Source organism: Moschus berezovskii, chromosome 2 (assembly GCF_049115385.1).
Source record: "Moschus berezovskii isolate FMDL1 chromosome 2, NW_MosBer_1.0, whole genome shotgun sequence".
NCBI lineage: Eukaryota > Metazoa > Chordata > Mammalia > Artiodactyla > Moschidae > Moschus > Moschus berezovskii.
The window spans coordinates 9,012,801-9,031,494 of record NC_142461.1 but is presented as its reverse complement, the minus strand read 5'-3'; the positions used below and the strand labels follow the sequence as shown (position 1 = coordinate 9,031,494).

The following is an 18,694-nucleotide window of genomic DNA, read 5'->3' as shown; positions in this document are numbered from 1 at the left end:
AATTAAAAGACGCTTACTCCTTGGAAGGAAAGTTATAACCAACCTAGACAGCATATTAAAAAGCAGAGACGTTGTCAACAAAGGTCTGTCTAGTCAAGGCTATGGTTTTTCCAGTAGTTATGTATGGATGTGAGAGTTGGACTATAAAGAAAGCTGAGCGCCAAAGAATTGATGCATTTGAACTGTGGTATTGGAGAAGACTCTTGAGAGTCCCTTGGACTGCAAGGAGATCCAACCAGTCCATCCTAAAGGAGATCAGTCCTGGGTGTTCTTTGGTAGGGCTGATGCTGAAGCTGAAACTCCAATACTTTGGCCACCTGATGAGAAGAGCTGACTCATTTGAAAAGACCCTGATGCTGGGAGGGATTGGGGGCAGGAGGAGAAGGGGATGACAGAGGATGAAATAGCTGGATGGCATCACCGACTCAATGGACATGGATTTGGGTGGACTCTGGGTGTTGATGATGGACAGGGAGGCCTGGCGTGCTGCAGTCCATAGGGTCGCAAGAGTCGGACACAACTGAGCGACTGAACTAACTTCTTCAATCCTTCTTTTACAGGTTTTTCCTTAAGTTACAGCCTCAAAAAAAAAAAAAATCCTAATGCTTATTTCAGGCTGTTTCTAAGATGATGGAGTTAACTTCAGAATCTTTCTCAACACAGAACACCAGATTCTAAAAAATAATAAGTTCTCTAGGTCTATCACAGATTTATTTTAAGCAAGTTACTCGAGCCTTCTGGTGACAAATAAATTAGTCCCCAAAGGGATTCCAGTCATGCTCCCTTGCCCATCTGCCAAATCCCGCAAAGGTTGTTGTTCAGTCACTGATTTGGCTCTTTGCAACCCCACGGACTATATAGCACGCCGGCCTCTGTCTTTCTAGTGATTCACGTCCATTGAGTCGGTGATGCCATCTCATCCTCTGCTGCCCCCTCCTCTTTTTGCCTTCAGTCTTTCCCAGCATCGGGGTCTTTTCCGATGAATCCATTCTTCGCATCAGGTGGCCAAAGTATTTTAAGCTTCACCTTCAGTATCAGTCCTTCCAATGAATATTCAGGGTTGGTTTCCTTTAGGATTGAGTGGTTTGATCTCCTTGCAGCCCAAGGGCCTCTCAATTCAAAAGTATCAATTCTTCAGCAGAGGAGTGAGATGGAGAACAGAACAGAACAGAACAAAGGAAAGGCACTTAGAACCACCCTAACCTCTTCACTTTTATTATAAGATGCACTGGGGACAGAGGAGGGAAGTGGAGGAGGGGTGACAAGAGGGCAGCTGCCCCCCCCCCATAAGCCTTTGAGCACAGTAAGGGGTCAGGCAAAGGCATCAGGAGGGGATGCAGGAAGTGCAAGCATCACCTTCCACGGGACAAGGATCCCTCATCATGGCGTTGGCCTTCTTAGCCCGGCATGAGGGGAATAACCTGCTGGGTGGGAGGGCTGAATGTCTGCTACCGCCACCCATGGCTGGAAGCACTGAGACACCCTTAATGCCCTCCCTCCCTGGAAGGGGAATGAAAGCACTGCTTCCCAGGAGGGACACAAAGAACCTGGCCGAGTTTGCTGGCTCATGTCTCATTTGCTTTAGAGAAGACAGGGGAAGCCGACATTTTGGTTTGAAAGGCTTTCTTTTTTGCCTTGGTGAAAACAGGCAGGGGACAGAGGTGGGAGGGACAAGACAAAACACTGCCAACATCAAGACACAGGCTGAAAGTCAAGTCTACCACTGAGTCACCTTGGGCAAGTCACTTCGCTTTCCTGAAACTTGGTTCCTTCATCTACAAAATGGGAGTGATGACTTTCTGCCTCGTGTTCTTTGTTGTGAGGAGTAAATGAGAAAATGCACGTCATCTTAACAGAGTGCCTTAGATAGAGAAAGCTCTCAGTAACTAGCTATTATCGTGATACATGATACAACATCGAGAACAAGACCATGAGGAAGGCTCAGTGTGGAAACTCTAGTGGCGGGCATGGGGACTCAGCAGGTGGGAGGCCAGGGAGTGCATATGAGCAGACGTTTGCCTTCCTTTCAGGCTGAAGAGGGAGCCCCCCCACCACAGTGGGTCAGGGGAGGGGCATATGTAGGGGTGGGGAGGGGTCTTCGTGAAAACCCCAGGGCTCCTCATGGGCCTGAGCGGAGGATAAGGATACAGTTGGGGGTATACGGACCCTCTGGGGATTATTTTTAAAAAGTTGGCCAAGAAGAAGGAAGAGAGGGGGATGTTTCTTCCCACAGGAGCAACTGCGAAAACATCAAGCTGGATCCACCTAAGCTTTCAGATCCAGCCATCATGGGGCGGCTGCTAGGGGAACACCATTGCCCCCTTCTTTCTCCTCAGGGCCAGAGCTATCAAAAATACATATAAACTGTGAGAAAGTTCACATAAAAACGCTTTCTGCATGTATTAAAAAAAAAAGACTGGCCGCGGTCAGTGGCTCGGGATGTGGACTCAGAGCAGCCAAGGAGAGTTGGTGGCCGCCCAGCGGTAGACAATCTGGTCTGGGCTGCCTGACGGCTGGGACAGTGCCTGCTCCAGGGGAGGCTGCGTTCTTTGGGAGATGTTTCTGTGGAGCTGAGGTTTGGGGTAGGGGGTGGGTGGGGGCTGTTACGGAGGCACTGGCTCCATGAGTCTTGCTGTGACCTGTGCTGGGGTAGGCCATGGGGAAGCTGAGGCCCTTGGCCTCAGTGGACTCCTTGTCAAGGGCAGAAGCTTCCTTCACAGTAAACCTCCCAGAGAGCAGGCCTCCAGGAAGTCCTGAAACAGGTTCTGGGGTCCTTTCGTCAGATTGGATTGAGTGTTCTGGAGAGCAGCAGGGGTACAGTATGATTTCCCCTTCTGAAGGAGGGTTCTGCCCAGAGCTTCCAGAAGGCTGATGTCACCTGGGCAGGGGACACCAGGCGCAGGAGGGCAGCCAGGCAGGCCTCTGGCCTGGAAGAAGGCTCCAGACAAACAGGAGTGCTTCCTTGGCAGCCTCCCCCACCCCAGGCCAAGGCTTCTTGATGTCTCTTTTGGAGGGGTGAAGGTACGGAGAGGGAGTGGCCCTGTCTTTTTAGCACCCATTCTTCCCTATTGTTCGCCCTGCAAGGGCCAGGACTATGTGCCCGAGTTGGGGAGGTCCGAGGAGATGGCCCCAGGCCATCTCTTTTGGGGTCTCAAGCAGCTTCCAGAGCCAGGAATGTAGTTAAAGACTGGTGGTGGCAGCCAGCGCTCAAGGTCAGCCAAGGACCCCCTTTCACCCACCTCCGAGGCAAAGCTCGGATGGCCGCCATTAGCTGACCCCGGTCCCCACAGGCAGCCTTAGAGGCGGAGCGAAGGGCTTGGTGTGTGACACACGGGAAGACTGCTCTGGAGCTCCCGGGAGGAGAGGCCTGTCCAGCTCCCCGTCCAGCTGGTGTCTCACTGGCCAGCAGGCTCACTAGGGCTGGAGGAGGGGCAGGCCGCGCCGGAGGCCCTCCTTCAGGAACTGCATGTAGGTGGCCGTGGACGGGTCTTCAAAGGTGGACGAGAAGCTGAAGACGTGGTTCTCAATGTCCTCGGGCTTCATGGACGTGATGTCCAAGAAGTAGTTGGCGTTGATGTGGTGGACCTGGGGGAAGAGCTGGGTGAGGAGAGCGGGGGTGGGGGCCAGTGCCCACCATGGCTGTGACTTTCCTCGTCTGCGCAGATGACGGACAGGCCGGGCAGCCGTGAGCGCTGCTGGAACCGTGCCCCTTCTCCGCTCACAGGGCTCTCGGCCTCCAGGGCTCCACACCTCACCCACCAGGCGAAACTTAGGGCCTTTCAGTGTCACCTCTCCCCCCAACCCCACCTCTGTGCCCTTTGACCCTCTTGCCACTGCTCCCATAAGCCCTGAAATCCACACTCACTTCTGTCAAAATACCTGCATGCCCAGGCCTGTGTCCCCATCAGCCTCCCACTCCAGCTAGTGAGCACCTTAAGGGCAGGTGCCCGGTAAACGAACGGGAGAGTGCAGGCCATCCACTGCCCCGGTGGAATCCTGTCTGCCCAGCTCTGCCACCTGGGGCCCTGCTGGGCTGGGTCCACTAAGGGGGTCGTCCATGGACCGGTGTGAGCTGGCTGATACCCCGGGGCCTTCCCTTCCCTGAGCCTGAAACAGAAGCTTCCCTGGTAGCTCAGCTGGTAAAGAATCTGCCTATAATGCCGAAGACCCCTGTCTGATCCCTGGGTCGGGAAGATCCCCTGGAGAAGGGAATGGAAACCCACTCCTTGCCTAGAAGATCCCATGGACAGAGGAGACTGATGGGCTACTGTCCTTGGGGTCGCAGAGTCGGACACGACTGAGGGACTGATGCTCGGGGTCAACCCAGCTCTCGCTCCTGCGCTGCTCCCCACCTGCCGACCTCCCACCCTGCCCATACCCCAGGGCTGAAAGGAGAAGGAGCAGCTTTGCTCAGAAGAGCAGGCGATGCTGAGGCTCACAGGTGGGTGCCTGTTTTCAGAGCCAGCTATGCTTCTTGTGCGGCTTTTGCCACGTCTCTGAACCTTTCTGAGCCTCAGTTTGTAAAAATCAGCATTTGTGATCAGCAATCTCACAAAGCTTCTGTGAGAATCCCACTTAAGGATGCGAGTGAGTGCTGTGTCAGGGGCCCTGAGGGAGAGGGAGGGTCTTGCCTCCACCTAGGGTGGCATCAGGTCCTTTCTGCTGTCACAAGGCCAGCCACCTGCCACCCCCATCCCTTCCATGCCAGGGCTGGCTGCAATGGTCTGAGGTGAGACTTCCCTTCTGGGTCACATTCCTGTCCACTCTGCTGTCAGACTGTGCCTGCTGCTGCCCACTGTGTCCCAGAGTGCTGCTAAGGTCCCCGTTCCGAGCGAAGGTCCCGACACCCACAGGCAGGCCGAGGGGATATCAGGGGATAACTGAGGCTGGGACTGGCTAAGAGACCAGCCAGGAGGTGGCAAAGTCAGACTGGGATGATGAGGTCTGTAAGTCTCAGCCCTGGCTCGCTGCTTCCTCTGCCCGCGGCTGAGGCCACATGGCGGGGACCTACCACGGTGCCATTGGGCAGGCAGATCATCATCTCCACAGGGAAGCTGTACTTCTCCAGGTGCAGGCCGGCCAGCTTCTGGTGGGCTGGGTTCTCCTGGTTGTTCTGTGGGGACAGTTGGGCATGCTCCTGCCGCCTGGGCTCTACTGTCCCGGGGGCTGCCATGGGGCTCTTCCCACCCACCTGCCACTCACCTGCAGGTCCTCCAGCTCCTTCACCAGGGACCAGGTGCTGATGAAGCTCTCGTTGAGGAGGGCGAGGATGGGCGAACTTTCCAGGACGGTCTCCCGGAGAGTCCGCCCCGAACCTGTTCAGGGAAAAGCAAGGTCAGGCACACACATGTCTCACTGGGTTTTCAATCAGCAGTAAACCTCAGGGACTACAGAATACTCTGTGCACCCAGGTGAAATAACAGTGATTCAAACAGTGCCACAGAAGAGGTACTGAATACCTGGTAGTTGTAATTAACATCAGTAACATACTGGCAGAGACATTACTTTGCCAACCAAGGTCCGTCTAGTCAAGGCTATGGTTTTTCCCATGGTCATGTATGGATGTGAGAGTCGGACTGTGAAGAAAGCTGATCACCAAAGAATTGATGCTTTTGAACTGTGGTGTTGGAGAAGACTCTTGAGAGTCCCTTGGACGGCAAGGAGATCCAACCAGTCCATTCTAAAGGAGATCAATCCTGGGTGTTCATTGGAAGGACTGATGCTAAAGCTGAAACTGCAATACTTTGGCCACCTCATGCGACGAGTTGACTCACTGGAAAAGACTCTGATGCTGGGAGTGATTGGGGGCGGGAGGAGAAGGGGACAACAGAGAATGAGATGGCTGGATGGCATCACCGACTTGGACATGAGTTTGAGTGAACTCCGGGAGTTGGTGATGGACAGGGAGGCCTGGCGTGCTGTGATTCATGGGGTCGCAGAGTCGGACACGACTGAGCGACTGAACTGAACTGAACATACTGGCATCCTGGGCTGAGACTTGGCATTGGGCCCCACCTAGCCCAAGGGCTTGCAGACATTGACAGCTTCTTTAATCCACTAAATGCTGCCCCAGGGCCTTTGCACTGACTATCCTTCTATTTATCTAAAACACTTCCTCCTGTCACTTGACAAACTCTCTTAATCATCCTTCAGAGTCTCAGTTTGCGTCACACTTTCAAATAAGCCTTCCCCGACCTCCCGGTTACACACTCTTGTGCCACTCTGGCCCTTGCCTTGTGTAAACTTGCCACACTTGCAGTGTCTGCCTTCTGCACACACTGTGTGCTCCCTGAGCCCAGGGACCGCTTCTGACTTCCTCAGTACAGGACGTCCAGCATCCAGCCTACGGCTGGGCACAGGAGGTATCCAGGATGTCTGTCGCCTGGCGAGACGAGGGCAGGGGCACTGTCTGCTCCTCTTTGTAACCCCCGTCAAGCACCCAGAGAACCTTGCACCCAGGAGGTCTTTGGTGTATTTTCTGATTAACTGAAAAGTGTCCAGGCTCTGCACTATTTTTCTCACTTGTGTGCAACACTTTCCAGAGCATGGGCGCTTTCACGTCTGTTTTCACAACTGTGGGAGGTAAGTATGTTATCCTTTTATTGCTAAGAAAACTGAGGTCTGGGAAGGAAAATCACTTGGCCAAAGCCTCCTGGCTGAAGATGGCAGAGCTGGGCTCCTTCTCCTGAGTCCAACAGCTTGCTCGGAGCTCAGCACAGCACCCCAGAGCCCTCACCCCACCTCCCTGCTCCATGCTGTCCTCAAGCAACCTCAGGCCCTGATAGGAGAGTCCCATGGTCTCAGAGCCTCCTGCAACCACGAGAAGTGACACCTTTCCCTACTCTCCCCTTGGACTGGCGGGGTCTCCTCACCTCAGCAGGACTGGTCGTCCAGGGCCCCCCACAGCAGGATTGAGTGCACCAGCTTGTTCTTGGCCTTGGCTTGGTCAAAGGCCTCGGTGAAAGGCAGGTAGGTGACCTGGGGCCAAGTGGGGACAGAGAAAAGCTATTGTGTGCGGCCAGGGTCCCACTGTAGGGGCTGAGTGTGTGATGTGCACGTAGGTGTGTGTGTGTGTGTAGTGGATATGTGTGTGTTTATGTATGCTCATTTATGGATGTGTGTATACATACGCATGGATGTTTGTTGTGTGTGTGTGATGCTGAGCCAGGGGGTGGCTCCGCCAAGTTCTGAAGGACAAAAGGGAGGCTCCCCAGCCCAGGCTGAGCCCCACAGGGAGGCAGCCTCAGCCGCAAGCCCTGCCTGGCACTCGGTGCCCAGTGCCCAACTGCCGCTCCTCAGCTCTCGCCCCAGCCCCAGGGAGCCCACCCCTGCCTGTGCCCACGGTCCCGCCTCACCTTCTTGAAGGGGTACATGGCCACCTCCAGGCGCCGGGCTGCCTCCTCCCAGCTCAGCTCCTGCTGCCACTGGATCTCCTCAAACACAAACTGGAGGGGCTCCCCTGAGGGCAGGCGGCTGTCGATCAGGTTGCCATCCTCATCCAGGATCACGGAGGGCACCGAGGGCCCCAGTGCCTCCAGTTCCATCTGGGCAGGGGTCAGTGAGGGATGTCTCAATGAGGGGCAAGAGTCCTCCAGGGGCCCCGAGAGACCCTCAGAGACATGCCACTCATTGCAGAGGTGGGGAGACAGGCCCAGGGAAGGGCAAGGCCCGGTCAAGGCTGTGCAGTGAGTCCAGGACAGAGCCCACTGTCCAGCCAGGGCTCCACTGAGGGAAGCCGGCTGAGGGCCCATGGCAGCTGCTGGACTCTGCGTGCAGGAATACGTGTCTTCCCAGGATTCTGCTTTGCCTGCCAGGAGCTCTGTCATTCCGTGTCCTGAGGCTCCTAGCCAGCTGGGTCTCCCTGCAGCCAGGCTGACAGACCCTGTGGCAGGGCCCTGCCACCAAGCCCCACCCTCCAACCTGGGGCTTCCTGGGTGGCTCAGTGGTAAAGAACCTGCCTGCCAATGCAGGAGATGCAGGAGACCCGGGTTCGATTCCCGGGTCTGAAAGATCTCCTGGAAGAGGAAATGGCAACCCACTCCAGTATTCTTGCCTGGGAAATCCCACAGACAGAGGAGCCTGGTGGGCTACAGTCCATAGGGTCGCAAAGAGTCGGACAGGGACCACCTGTGCGCTCACCTGGGGTATGTAGCCGATGTCCACCTCCATGTTGCTGCTCTCACTGGCCCCGTACAGCCACTCCATGTCCACATTCAGAGACCTGGAGATGGGAGAGGGTGTCCAGGGCACAACACCATCATCAAAGCTCATCAGACATCCGACTTTATCTCACCGAAAGCCTGCCGCCGGCCCCATTTTATAGATGAGGATGCTGAGACTCAGCAGGGTGAACCCAAGGTCTCAGAGCCGCTGGGATGCTGACGGCAGAGCCTGGGGCCTTTTCTCTCCCCAGGCTGCGTCTTCTAAAGGCACGAGGACCACACCACCCTCCACCAACCCAGGACTTTACAGGGTACAAAGGGCTTCCACATCCGTGGTTCATCCACGGCCCGCGACCCATGACTCTTAGAGGCAGCGGTCATCAGGGCCTCCCCCAGCACCTTCCCCAGAGTGGGGCAGGAGTAAAAAACCGGTACTGTCTTCTCGCTGCGGGCCTCCTCCACTGTCTCCAGTGGGAAGTCTGGCCTGATCATGTGCAACCTTCAGATCCGCCACATGAGGGCGCCCCAGGACAGGCTACCAATCACCTTGGGCCGGTGGAGCAGGCAGGGGAGCTCGGGACAAGCGCTAGGCCTGGGACGGCAGGGCCAGGAGCGGTTGCCCCTGCTCCTTCTGTTTCATCCAATCCAGGCCCCCACCTCCACCCCGGGGCTGGGGGGCAGACGTGCCCTGGGCTGAGCCCCTGCAGCACAGGGACTTGCTTGCTGAGCAAGGGAGAGGAGGGCCGGTCCTTCCTCGTCACTTTTCCATGGAGCTGGAGCCCCTGGGCCCCTCGCTGTCCTCGGTAACCCTCAGAGGACAGCAGGTCGCTCCTGGTCCCGGGTTCTCTTCCCAGGCTGTCCCGGCAACCCTCTCACTCCTGCCCAGGACCCAGCCGCCTATCTAGCAGATGAGGAAACTGAGGCCTGGCGGGAGCCAGGGCCTTGCCCACAGTCACTGGTGCCATGGCTGAGACTTAGCTCTGGGTCATTCAGCTCCCAGCCCAGTTACCGTCCTGGTACAGTCACTCAGGCCTCCCTGAGCGGCCGCTTGCCGTCTGGGACAAAGCTGGAAAGGCTTTCTGCGTCCCCTGTTCCCCTGACAAGAGGCTCACCCTGAGCAGGTGGAACAGGCAGGCAGGTGGCTGGCATCGAGCCCTTCCAGAAGCCGTCCCCGGTCCCCACCTAGGGTCTGGGGTAGCAACTGCAGGCAAGGAGGGCCTGCCCCTTAGATCTCTGCATGTGTTGTTCCCTCTGCCTGGCTAAATCCTCCTCAGCCCCCAGGTCGCTGCACAGACATCCCTTCCTTTGGGAAGGCTTCCTGCACCCCCACCAGTCGGGTCCCTGCCCACCTGCCAGCCTTTCCCTAGGGTGCCAGGGCAAGGTGTGGTCACGGGTCTGTCAGCAGGATGAGCAGAGGGGCGCTCCAGCTTCAGGGAGGGGCTGCGGGCTGCTGCCGTGGGTCCCAGCAGAGCTGGCTGATCACTCCGTCATCCCTTAAGCGTGTCCCAGGCACTACCTGGGATGACAGAATGACCACCTCCCCGCCCCCGACCACCTCATACTGGCTCCTCTGAGGTCAGCTCCAGGTGCCTCCCAAGAGAAGGGGCTTTGGGGAGACTCACGGGGGCTGAACTCTGGGAGCTGGCGGGGGGCACATGGGAGCAGGACGCGGTGGTGGGACAGAGGCTCTCACCTGTGATTGGGCACAAAGAGCCGGAAGTCGCGGACGTGGCTCGCATCTTTGGAGAGGATGACGTGGCCGGTGAACTGGCCGGGGGAGAACCAGAAGGGGAAGTCGGGGGGCTCGCTGAGCTGGAACTCGGCGTGGATGCTGGAGGGAAAGGACCAGCTGGGAGCGGGTCCCCTGGCCGAGCAGAGCTTGCCTGCCCTCCTCCTTCTGCCCCAAAGCCTGGAACCCACACAGGGATGGCTAGACTCTGGGTGGGGCAGAGGGCTGGGCAGGGGGCAGAGGAGTGTGCAGGGCAGGGAGAGGGGAGGCCCTCAAGATGCTGCCCCACCTTCAGGGCCCAGTTTCCCCGCACCTTCCCTGGAAGCCTAGCTGACCCTCCTCTGAGCTCTCACAGCCTCTCCAGGGGCTATGTGACCTGGTGTCACAGCTCTTATGCACTCCCTTCCATGTGGACGACAGTCACGGCCATCAGCTCTGTGCTAAAGCACACTATAGCACAGGGAAGACTCTTGAGAGTCCCTTGGACTGCAAGGAGATCCAACCAGTCCATCCTAAAGGAAATCAGTCCTGAATATTCACTGGAAGGACTGATGCTGAAGCTGAAATTCCAATACTTTGGCCACCTGATGCGAAGGACTAACTTACTGGAAAAGACCCTAATGCTAGGAAAGATTGAAGGCAGGAGCAAAAGGGGACGACAGAGAATGAGATGGTTGAATGGCATCACTGACTTAATGGACATGGGTTTGGGTGAACTCCGGGAGTTGGTGATGGACAGGGAGGCCTGGCGTGCTGCGGTTCAGGGGTTGCAAAGAGTCGGACACGACTGAGCGACTGAACTGAAAGCATACTCAGCACCTTTCTCCTTCCTCCTGGAGGAAGCCACCCCCTTCCTGGTGCGCGAGGAGGAACGTGAGGCTCAGAAAGCAAAGCTGCTTGGCCAGGCCCGCAGGGCGGTAAGTGGTGGTGATGGTGGTGGCGGGGTCTGACCCTGGCTCCTGGGGCTGTACCCTTCCGTGCTGCCCTGGAGCCCCAGGCCCAGGTGAAAGCAGGGATAGGGCTGCCAGGACCCCTCACCGGAACATCACGGTGTAATAGAAGTCGCTGATGGCGGTCAGGCAGGCCACGGCCCCCTGAGGGGCAAAACGGGTCTTCACGAAGGGCCGTGGGTGGAACATGCTCAGGAGCCGGTGGATGATGACCTGCGGGGACGGCAGTGGGACCCGGGGTTGGCTTGCGGGGACCCGGCTCCCCTGGGTGAGTGTTGGCCCTAGACCAGGGGTGGGGCCAGATGGAGGCAGGAGTGCAGGGCAGGGGGCAGGCCAGCAGCCTTGGGGTCCAGGTGCAGGGTTGGGGCATGGGGCCCCAGGGCTGCCCTCACCTCCTTGCCCTTGGGCGGCGGTGGGTAGAAGCGGTTGTTGGACAGGTAGCCGGTGAAGACGCTCAGCTCACTGGGGATGATCCACCAGGGCTCACCCAGCTCCACGTGGCCCTGGGGCGGGAGGAAGGGCCGGAAGTGCCGGGCAGCAAACACGGCGCTAGGCGAGGCTGCCATGGTCCAGTTGCGGAGGCCGGACAGGGCCAGGCGAGAGACCTGGGGCAGGGAGACCGTCAGTGCTCTGGGGCACTGAGAACCTCCCAGGCTGCCTGGAGGTCTCCTCGAGCCCTGAGCCAACCCACAAACCCAGGAAACAGAGGCACTGGGAGGCTCCTGCTCTGGTCAGGATGGGGTGAGCCTGGCTGGGACCGTCCTGCCAGAGCTGAGGCGCACTTCGCCTCCCCCAGTCCCCAGCCTGGGAAGCGGTGCCCCTTCGGGCCCTTGGGTCTAGCCCAGGCCAGACACCTCTTGCAAGGACAGGGGAATCGAGGCAGCAGGAGGGGTCACCTAGGACTGGAACCACCTCTTCCTGCCCTGCACCTGTTCCCTCCACTCGGTGGGAGGGACTCATCCGCTCAGACACCACTCCAGCCCACCAATGGCGGACCTTCTCCACCCAGACCTTACTGGACTCCCCCTGGACGTCCTCCAGGACCTCAGCTCCAGCAGTCCAACCTGACCCCATACAGTCCGTACCAGACCCGTGCCCCTCCTCCAGCCCCCATCAGGCGATGGGTCCCCCATGCACCTGGCCACCAGCTAGAAGCCTGAGATACCCCAACCACCCCTCCCCACCCCCTTCCTTTAGTAGCCCCCCCCCGCCTTTCTTCCCTCCCCAGCATCCCTTGGGTTGTCCTTCTTTTCCATCACCAAGGCCTCCCCTTCCCTCTTCCTGTCTTCCCATCCCTTATGGGAACTGGTCTTCTTCCCTTCCATTTCTCCCCAGCTGCCGGCCTGGAAAGCCTAGATCTGATGAAGGATGTCTCCTATTTCAAAACACATTATGGTATTTGGCTGCTGCAAAATGAAGGCCAAAGTCAGGCAGCTGAGCCCCTGGGCCATCATGCAACTTCTCTTCCAGTCCCACTGATGGGGACGCCCCTGCACGTGTCCCCTGTGCCTGGGGTCCAGTCACCCCCTCTCTCTGTCCTCGGGGTCCTGTCAGGCATCTCCTCCTGCCTTCAGGCCTTTGTTTGTGCTGAAGTGATGGTTCGGTTGAGACACAAAGGCTGAGTAGGTGTGGGCAAGGCAAAGAGAAAAGGTGTTCTTGGCTGAGGGACCAGCATGTAAGCTGGCCTACAGGTGGAGGACAGTCTGGACATCTAGAGTCATGGACAGCTAAGAGGAGAGCGAGCAGGAAAGGCGGCAGGGCCTGGGGATGCCAGATCCTGGGAGGGCTTGAGACCTTGTCCACAGGGCCTTGGGTTCAGGTGGGGCTGCTTAGGATGGCACTTGTTAGGGTCATTCCCCACCCCAGAGCCCCTGCCAGGGACTAAACTTCAGGTCTAGTTCATCAGAGCTCAAGAGAGCACCTCTCAGGTGCCAGGTACTGGGCTAGGGGCCTGGGGATACACAGATGTGTCACAGGCCTTGCCCTGAGGAAATCGCAGCCTTGGAGTGGAAGACTGACCTGCAGAAAGTAATGATTATGAGCAAGGTGGCGCATCAGCATGGTCTCCAGCATACCGGCTGTCTCCTCCAGCCAGACCCTCCCTACCCTGTGGACACCTGCCCGAGCCCTCCTCCCCTGCAACTGCTGTCAGAGGTCATTCCCTCTAGCGAGCCATCTGGGTCACAGGTTCATGCTTATCCCTCCGAGCTCCCCTACCAGAGCGAGGGCCTGGACGGTGGGGACAGGGCCTGGCACACTGGGTGCACAGAGGGCACTGGCTAAGGGAAGGAAGGAAGGAAAGGTGAGCAGCGCACACACCGTCCTCAGGAGGCGAGTGCTCTCGCAGATGGTCCCCCTGTCTCTGGTCCTGTCTCTGGGAGGCCCCTGCCCCTCCTGCCCCAACTTACCCCTAGGAACCCATCTTTGCTCTTGGTCATGGACTCCGGGAGCAGAGGCTGGAATCGGGCTTCTATGGTGAGAGTCTCCTCGCTGGGGTCAGGGGGCAGCTCCTCCTCCTCATAGTCGGCTGTAGGAGTCGACCCTATGAGACACAGGCCGCTGGAGAGGGGTCCTCCCTTAGACGGCAGGGCCTTACTTCCTAGGATGTCCGCATGGGCCAGTGATTAAGGAAGCCAGGCTTGGGAGGGGTGGGGGTGGGAGGTTGTAACAGGTAACAATCACCAAAGTAACAATATAGATTACATCGTTTATCAAACACATACAGATAAATTGTATATGTATTGGGCTAGCCCAAAAGTTGTTTGGGTTCTCCCATAACATCTTACAGGAAAACTCGAATGAACTTTTGGGCCAACCCAGTATGACATACAAAGTGTACATTTAATGAATACAACATAGTATATCCCACATATACAATTTCTCCTCTATATATCGCGTTTTAGTTTCAGAGTAGTCCTGTGAGGCAATACTCTCAATTCCATGTTACAAATGAGAAACTGGAGACTCAGAGAGTTGAAGTCACTTCCCAAGGACACACAGCCACGCCGTGCATGAATCAGGATTAGAATATGGGCCTGCTGTCCCCTAAACCTACAATCAACCACAACTCTCTTCTGGGGACATTAAGATCTCCAAAGTTTCCTCAAAGGTTCAGGAACCAGATGACCTGGGTTCAACTAGCTGTCCCACCCCTCACCAGCTATGTGGTGGTTGGCCCAGGGGCCTGTTATGAGGATTAAATGAGGTAATCCACGTGGTGTTAGCACCAGGCTTGGTACAGATAAGTCATAATAAATGCCAACTGTATGACTATTACCAGTGGTTTCAGGGTTGGGGATCCACAGGGCTAGAGCCCAAACCTAATTCTGACCCTAACGTGTGCTCCTTCTACCAGGCCAGGCTGGCTGGTCCCCTTCCGTCAGCCCATCTCTGGGGTGAGGTCAGCTCTATTTCCTGGACCATTTGCGGGCAAATCCCTCAGCCCTTCTGGGTTTCCTACATGAGAGATGGAGCCCATGCTACTATGCATGTCCAGTAATGGAGGTCTCATGGAGAAGCAAGGGCTGCTCGGAGAGGTCAGGGAACGTGGAATCAGGCAATCTTTGGTGTCACAGAAAGAGCGCTAGTCCTGAAGTCAGGAGACCTGCTTCTCCCTGATTTCCTGGGTGGTCCCTTTCCCCATCGGTATAAGAAGGGGCTGGACTGACAGTAGCTGAACTTGATTCACTGGATTTCTTCCTGCTCAGAGACCTGCCAAGTCTGTAGTCTTTCAAGGGTGGAGGGAGTCAGGATGAAGGCTTGGCGGGGGGGGGCGGGGGGGGTGACTAATAGCAGGGCGGGGCCCCACGACCCAGATAACGGAATGAAGCATGGGCGGGTCACGCCATGACTGCTCTCCTGGGGGCAGCGACCATTGCTTGGTATCTGTTGACGGACCGACAGACTGGATGGGTACATTCAAAGAAGTGCTTACCCAGGAATCACTGGAATGACCAAGATGCCTTTTCACACTACAGATGCCCAGAACCCCCTGAGTCAGACCTACTGGGTCAGTCTTCAGGGGCTAGAACCTGGAGAAAGCATGCTTTTGATTAGCACCCCACCCCCAGTGGCTTCTGATGGAAACCCCTGTTCTAAAGCATCCCAGTTACTTCCGCATTTCTAAGTCAAGGCAGCAAAATTTCAAAACGGCAATCTGGAAACCTCAGAGGAACAGAGCAGCAGGAATATGTAGGGTTACTGGCCAGCTTGCTTATCCAGTCATTTTATGGTTATCACATAATTCTGAATAATAATGCTCTGCATTTTGTGGCTTTTTGGTTTTTAAACAAAAAGCTGTATTTCCCGACTTATACGTAAACTTTGCTCACTATAGACAATTTGTAAAAATGTTAAGCTACAAAGCAGAAAATTAGGCATACATAACTGTGCCACGGAGAGACGACTGCCTGCCTCTGTTTCCTGCTGAGATTTGGTGTTTCTTTTTGGTTTCATTTTTTGTTCTCCCAACAACCTGGTCCAGTTTTGTACTCACAGCGGCTTCGGTGGTAATGGAGAGAGAGATTATTTTCCCCGATGGAGAAAAAGATTTGTGTAAAAAAACTAAAAGCATCCCCTAGCTCAGCAAGTTTGGCCAACATGTCATTATGAGGGAACTTTGGCTCTCTAGGGGCAGAAAAGGACAAGGAGGTGGCTGTGTGGCTGCTCGGAGAAGTGCGTGCAAAATACAAAGTCAAAGCAAGTCCGCACGGGACTGACCTGTGTACTTGTCCATCTGCTTTCATGACAGAACCTGACTGCCTCTGGGAGGCACTGACATGTCTGCTTCAGAAAATTAGCATTTTTCATCTGCCTCTTCTCCTCTGACAGGGACTGCAGACCACCGGGCCGGACCTAGGCTGACCTACCCAACCCAATCCTGAGACACAGAAAGCCCATCTTGGACCTTGGGTGCTTACTCTCCTGAGAGCAGCTGGCATCTCTTTCTGCCATCTATTGACCTACTTACACCAGGCGATCTGGGTAACAAGTAGATGCCCAAGATCAGAAGTTCAAGAAACATCACAAGATATGGACACAGAGGTCAGGGTGGTGATGGAGCGGTGGGAGAGACATTTTATAATTCATTAGAATGCTTTAGCTCATCTTTACAACCGAAATCAAATTACATCCAGGCAAAAACGGGTGACAAAATAGGATAGGAATCTGACAGTTCCCCAGGAAAGTTTAATATTTAGTAGTAAGAGCAATAGCTGTCTATTGATTATCCAGGCTTCCCAGGTGGCGCAGTGGTAAAGAATCTGCCTGCCAGTGCAGGAGATGAAGGAGACTTGAGTTCAATCCCCAGGCTGGGAAGATCCCTTGGAGTAGGAAATGGCAACACACTCTAGTATGCTTGCCTGGAAAATTCCATGGACAGAGGAACCTGGCAGGCTACAGTCTACAGGGTCGCAAAGAGTCAGACATGACTGAGCACACATACCATGCCACTGACCGTCTACTGCATACTGGGCACTTTGCAGACGTTTTCTCTAATCCTCAAATCAGCTGGTGCAGGATTTGAAGACAGAAGCTCCCTAATCCTCGCCCTGCACCTTTCCCTCCTGGGCAGGCTGGTGAGCCTTCCTGCTCCCCAGTCTCTCAAACTACACATATGAGGATCAGGTCAGCATCCATCTCACAGGCCCTGCTAAGAGATAACTCAGAAGGTGCTTAAAGTGAGTCTGGTCCTGGGAAAGCGGTCAGAGTGTTAGCTTGTAATATTTACCCGTAAGGAGAACAGGCTCAGAAAGGGTGTGTATGTGTGCGTGTGTGCACGCATATGTGTATGTGTGTACTTATGGTGAGGCAGCTTGCCCAAACCACCAGCTAGAAAGTATCTCTGAAGCCCAGGGCAGCTGAAGGTGCTTCAAGTGATGTCTGGTCCTGAGGAAGTGGTCAGAGAATGTTAGCTTGTAATATTCACCTGTGAGGAGAACAGGCTCGGGCGTGTGTGTGTGTGTGTGTGTGTGTCTTTGTGTGTCTTTGTGTATGAGTCTGTGTCTGTGTATCTGTGTGTGTGTCTGTGTCTCTGTGTGTGTGTACTCATGTTGAGGCCGCTTGCCCAAAGCACCTGCTAGAAAGTATCTCTGAAGCCCAGGGCAGCCTCCTCCTACTCCAGGCAGTCCTCCTGCTCCGAACAAACACAGAGCAAGAACCAGAGGGCGGTGCCCCAGGTCCCTCCTCCCGGGTCCCCAGCCCCTCCTGGTACCTGTCAGCTTCTCAGCGATGGGCTTGAACTCCTCGGGGCTGATGTACATGTCCCGGTCAGTGTCCAGGGAGGAGAAGAGGAAGAGGCCTTCTGTCCCCAGGGTTTTCAGTGCTGAATCCTGCTTGGGAGGAGGCGCTGGGCTCAGCAACCGGATACCCAACTGGTATCAGAAACCGCTCTCACCACCACCTTCCGGAGTTCTTTCAGCCCATCCATCTCCCAACCATCTGTCCAAATGCCACTTCTGCGCGCCCCAGAGCCCAGGTTATCCACCCCCAACCCCGTTCCCATCCCTCTCGGTCCCTGCTACACTCCGAGCCTTCGTCCACTGTCCACTCTCCGAGGGCCCGCCTCGTGTCCGGAGCCATCGAGAGTCACCCTCTTGGTCCACCCAGCGTCCTCCCTGGTCTCCCCTCCCCGGGCCCGCCCGCCCGGGTGCTCGGTCCCGGCCTCGCTCAGGGCTTTGTCTGCGGTGGACTGTCCCAGTCACCCATCCGCCCGCTCCCCTCGGAGCCGGTCCCGGCCCCCGCCTCACTCGGGGCCAGTCCGCTCAGGCCCGCGTCAGTCCTTCCCAGCCCGCCCGATCTCTGGAGCCCCCCTTTTCCTCCCTGGCCGCCCTCCCGGCCTCCGGCCCCGGCTCCCTCGGGTCGGGCGGCCCTTCCACCCCCGCCCCGTCCCCCACCGGCCCCCGGCCCCGCCGAGCCCCGCCGCCCGGGCCCACCCGAGTGTCCCCGGCCCCGCCGACTCGGACCTGCCTCGCGGCCGCCTGGGCCTCGCTGTAGCGGGCGAAGGCCCGGGCGGCGGCGGCGGCCGCGGCGGCGGCGAGCAGCGCCCCGAGCAGCGCCAGGGCGCGGGCGCGGCGCGGCGGGGGCGCGGGCGGCGCGGCGGGGCCGGGGCCCGCAGGCCCGCGCTCGCCCGGCCGGGTCCGGCCCATGGCGGCGGCGGCGGGCGGGGCGGCGGCGGGCGCAGAGCCGCGGCGGCGCAGGCGGGGCGGGGCGGGGCGGCCGGGGGCGCGGGGTCGGCGCCCGGCGGCGCGGGCTGGGCGGGGCCGGGCCGGGCGCCGGGGCCCCGCTCCACACACACCCCCAGCCGTCCGGCGGTATCTCCTTCCTTCACTTTCCTCTCCCCGAACGAAACCGGGCCTCCGCGTGCCGCCGAGCCTGGCGGAGCCCGGGAGCACTCTCAGGCCGGGCACCGGGAGGAGATGCGAGGGAGGCCAGAGGCGGGCCGGGTACCCACTCTCCCCGCATCCCGCCCTCCCTCTTACCCGACCTGCTTTCTGAAATGTCTCCAGTCATCGCGAAACAGAAAACTACCCGAGTTCAGCCCTCCCTGTTTCTTTCACGGTCCTGCTGGAAGGCCACCTCTGCAGATTCATCAGGGCCAGGAGCTACCTGTGTAAGGACACAGGCAGGTGCAGCCCTGAGCCCTCACCTGCGGGGCCCAAGTTTCCTCACCTGTAAGGAGGATTCTGAGAGGCTCTTCTGTGGGTTGGTTGGTGCTGTTCAGTCACTCAGTCGTGTCCGACTCTTTGTGACACCATGGACTGCAGCACACCAGGCTTCCTTGTCCATCACCAACTCCCGCAGTTTACTCAAACTCATGTCCATTGAGTGGGTGATGTCATCCAACCATCTCATCC

The 18,694-nt window shown here is 57.2% G+C and overlaps 1 protein-coding gene across 1 annotated transcript; it reads right to left on the bottom strand.

The window, feature by feature from the left end:
* Positions 1-1,187: 1,187 nt before the first annotated feature.
* On the bottom strand, positions 1,188-17,994 carry SELENON (selenoprotein N). The gene is made up of 12 exons (XM_088843623.1): positions 17,804-17,994; positions 17,053-17,170; positions 13,250-13,383; positions 11,234-11,446; positions 10,930-11,054; positions 9,856-9,993; positions 8,140-8,221; positions 7,356-7,544; positions 6,873-6,978; positions 5,203-5,315; positions 5,012-5,113; positions 1,188-3,585 (listed from the first exon to the last, which is right to left on the bottom strand). The coding sequence occupies exons 1-12, from the start codon at positions 17,984-17,986 to the stop codon at positions 3,415-3,417; spliced, it is 1,674 nt and encodes a 557-aa protein (XP_088699749.1). The 5' UTR covers positions 17,987-17,994; the 3' UTR covers positions 1,188-3,414.
* Between the last annotated feature and the right edge of the window lie 700 nt (positions 17,995-18,694).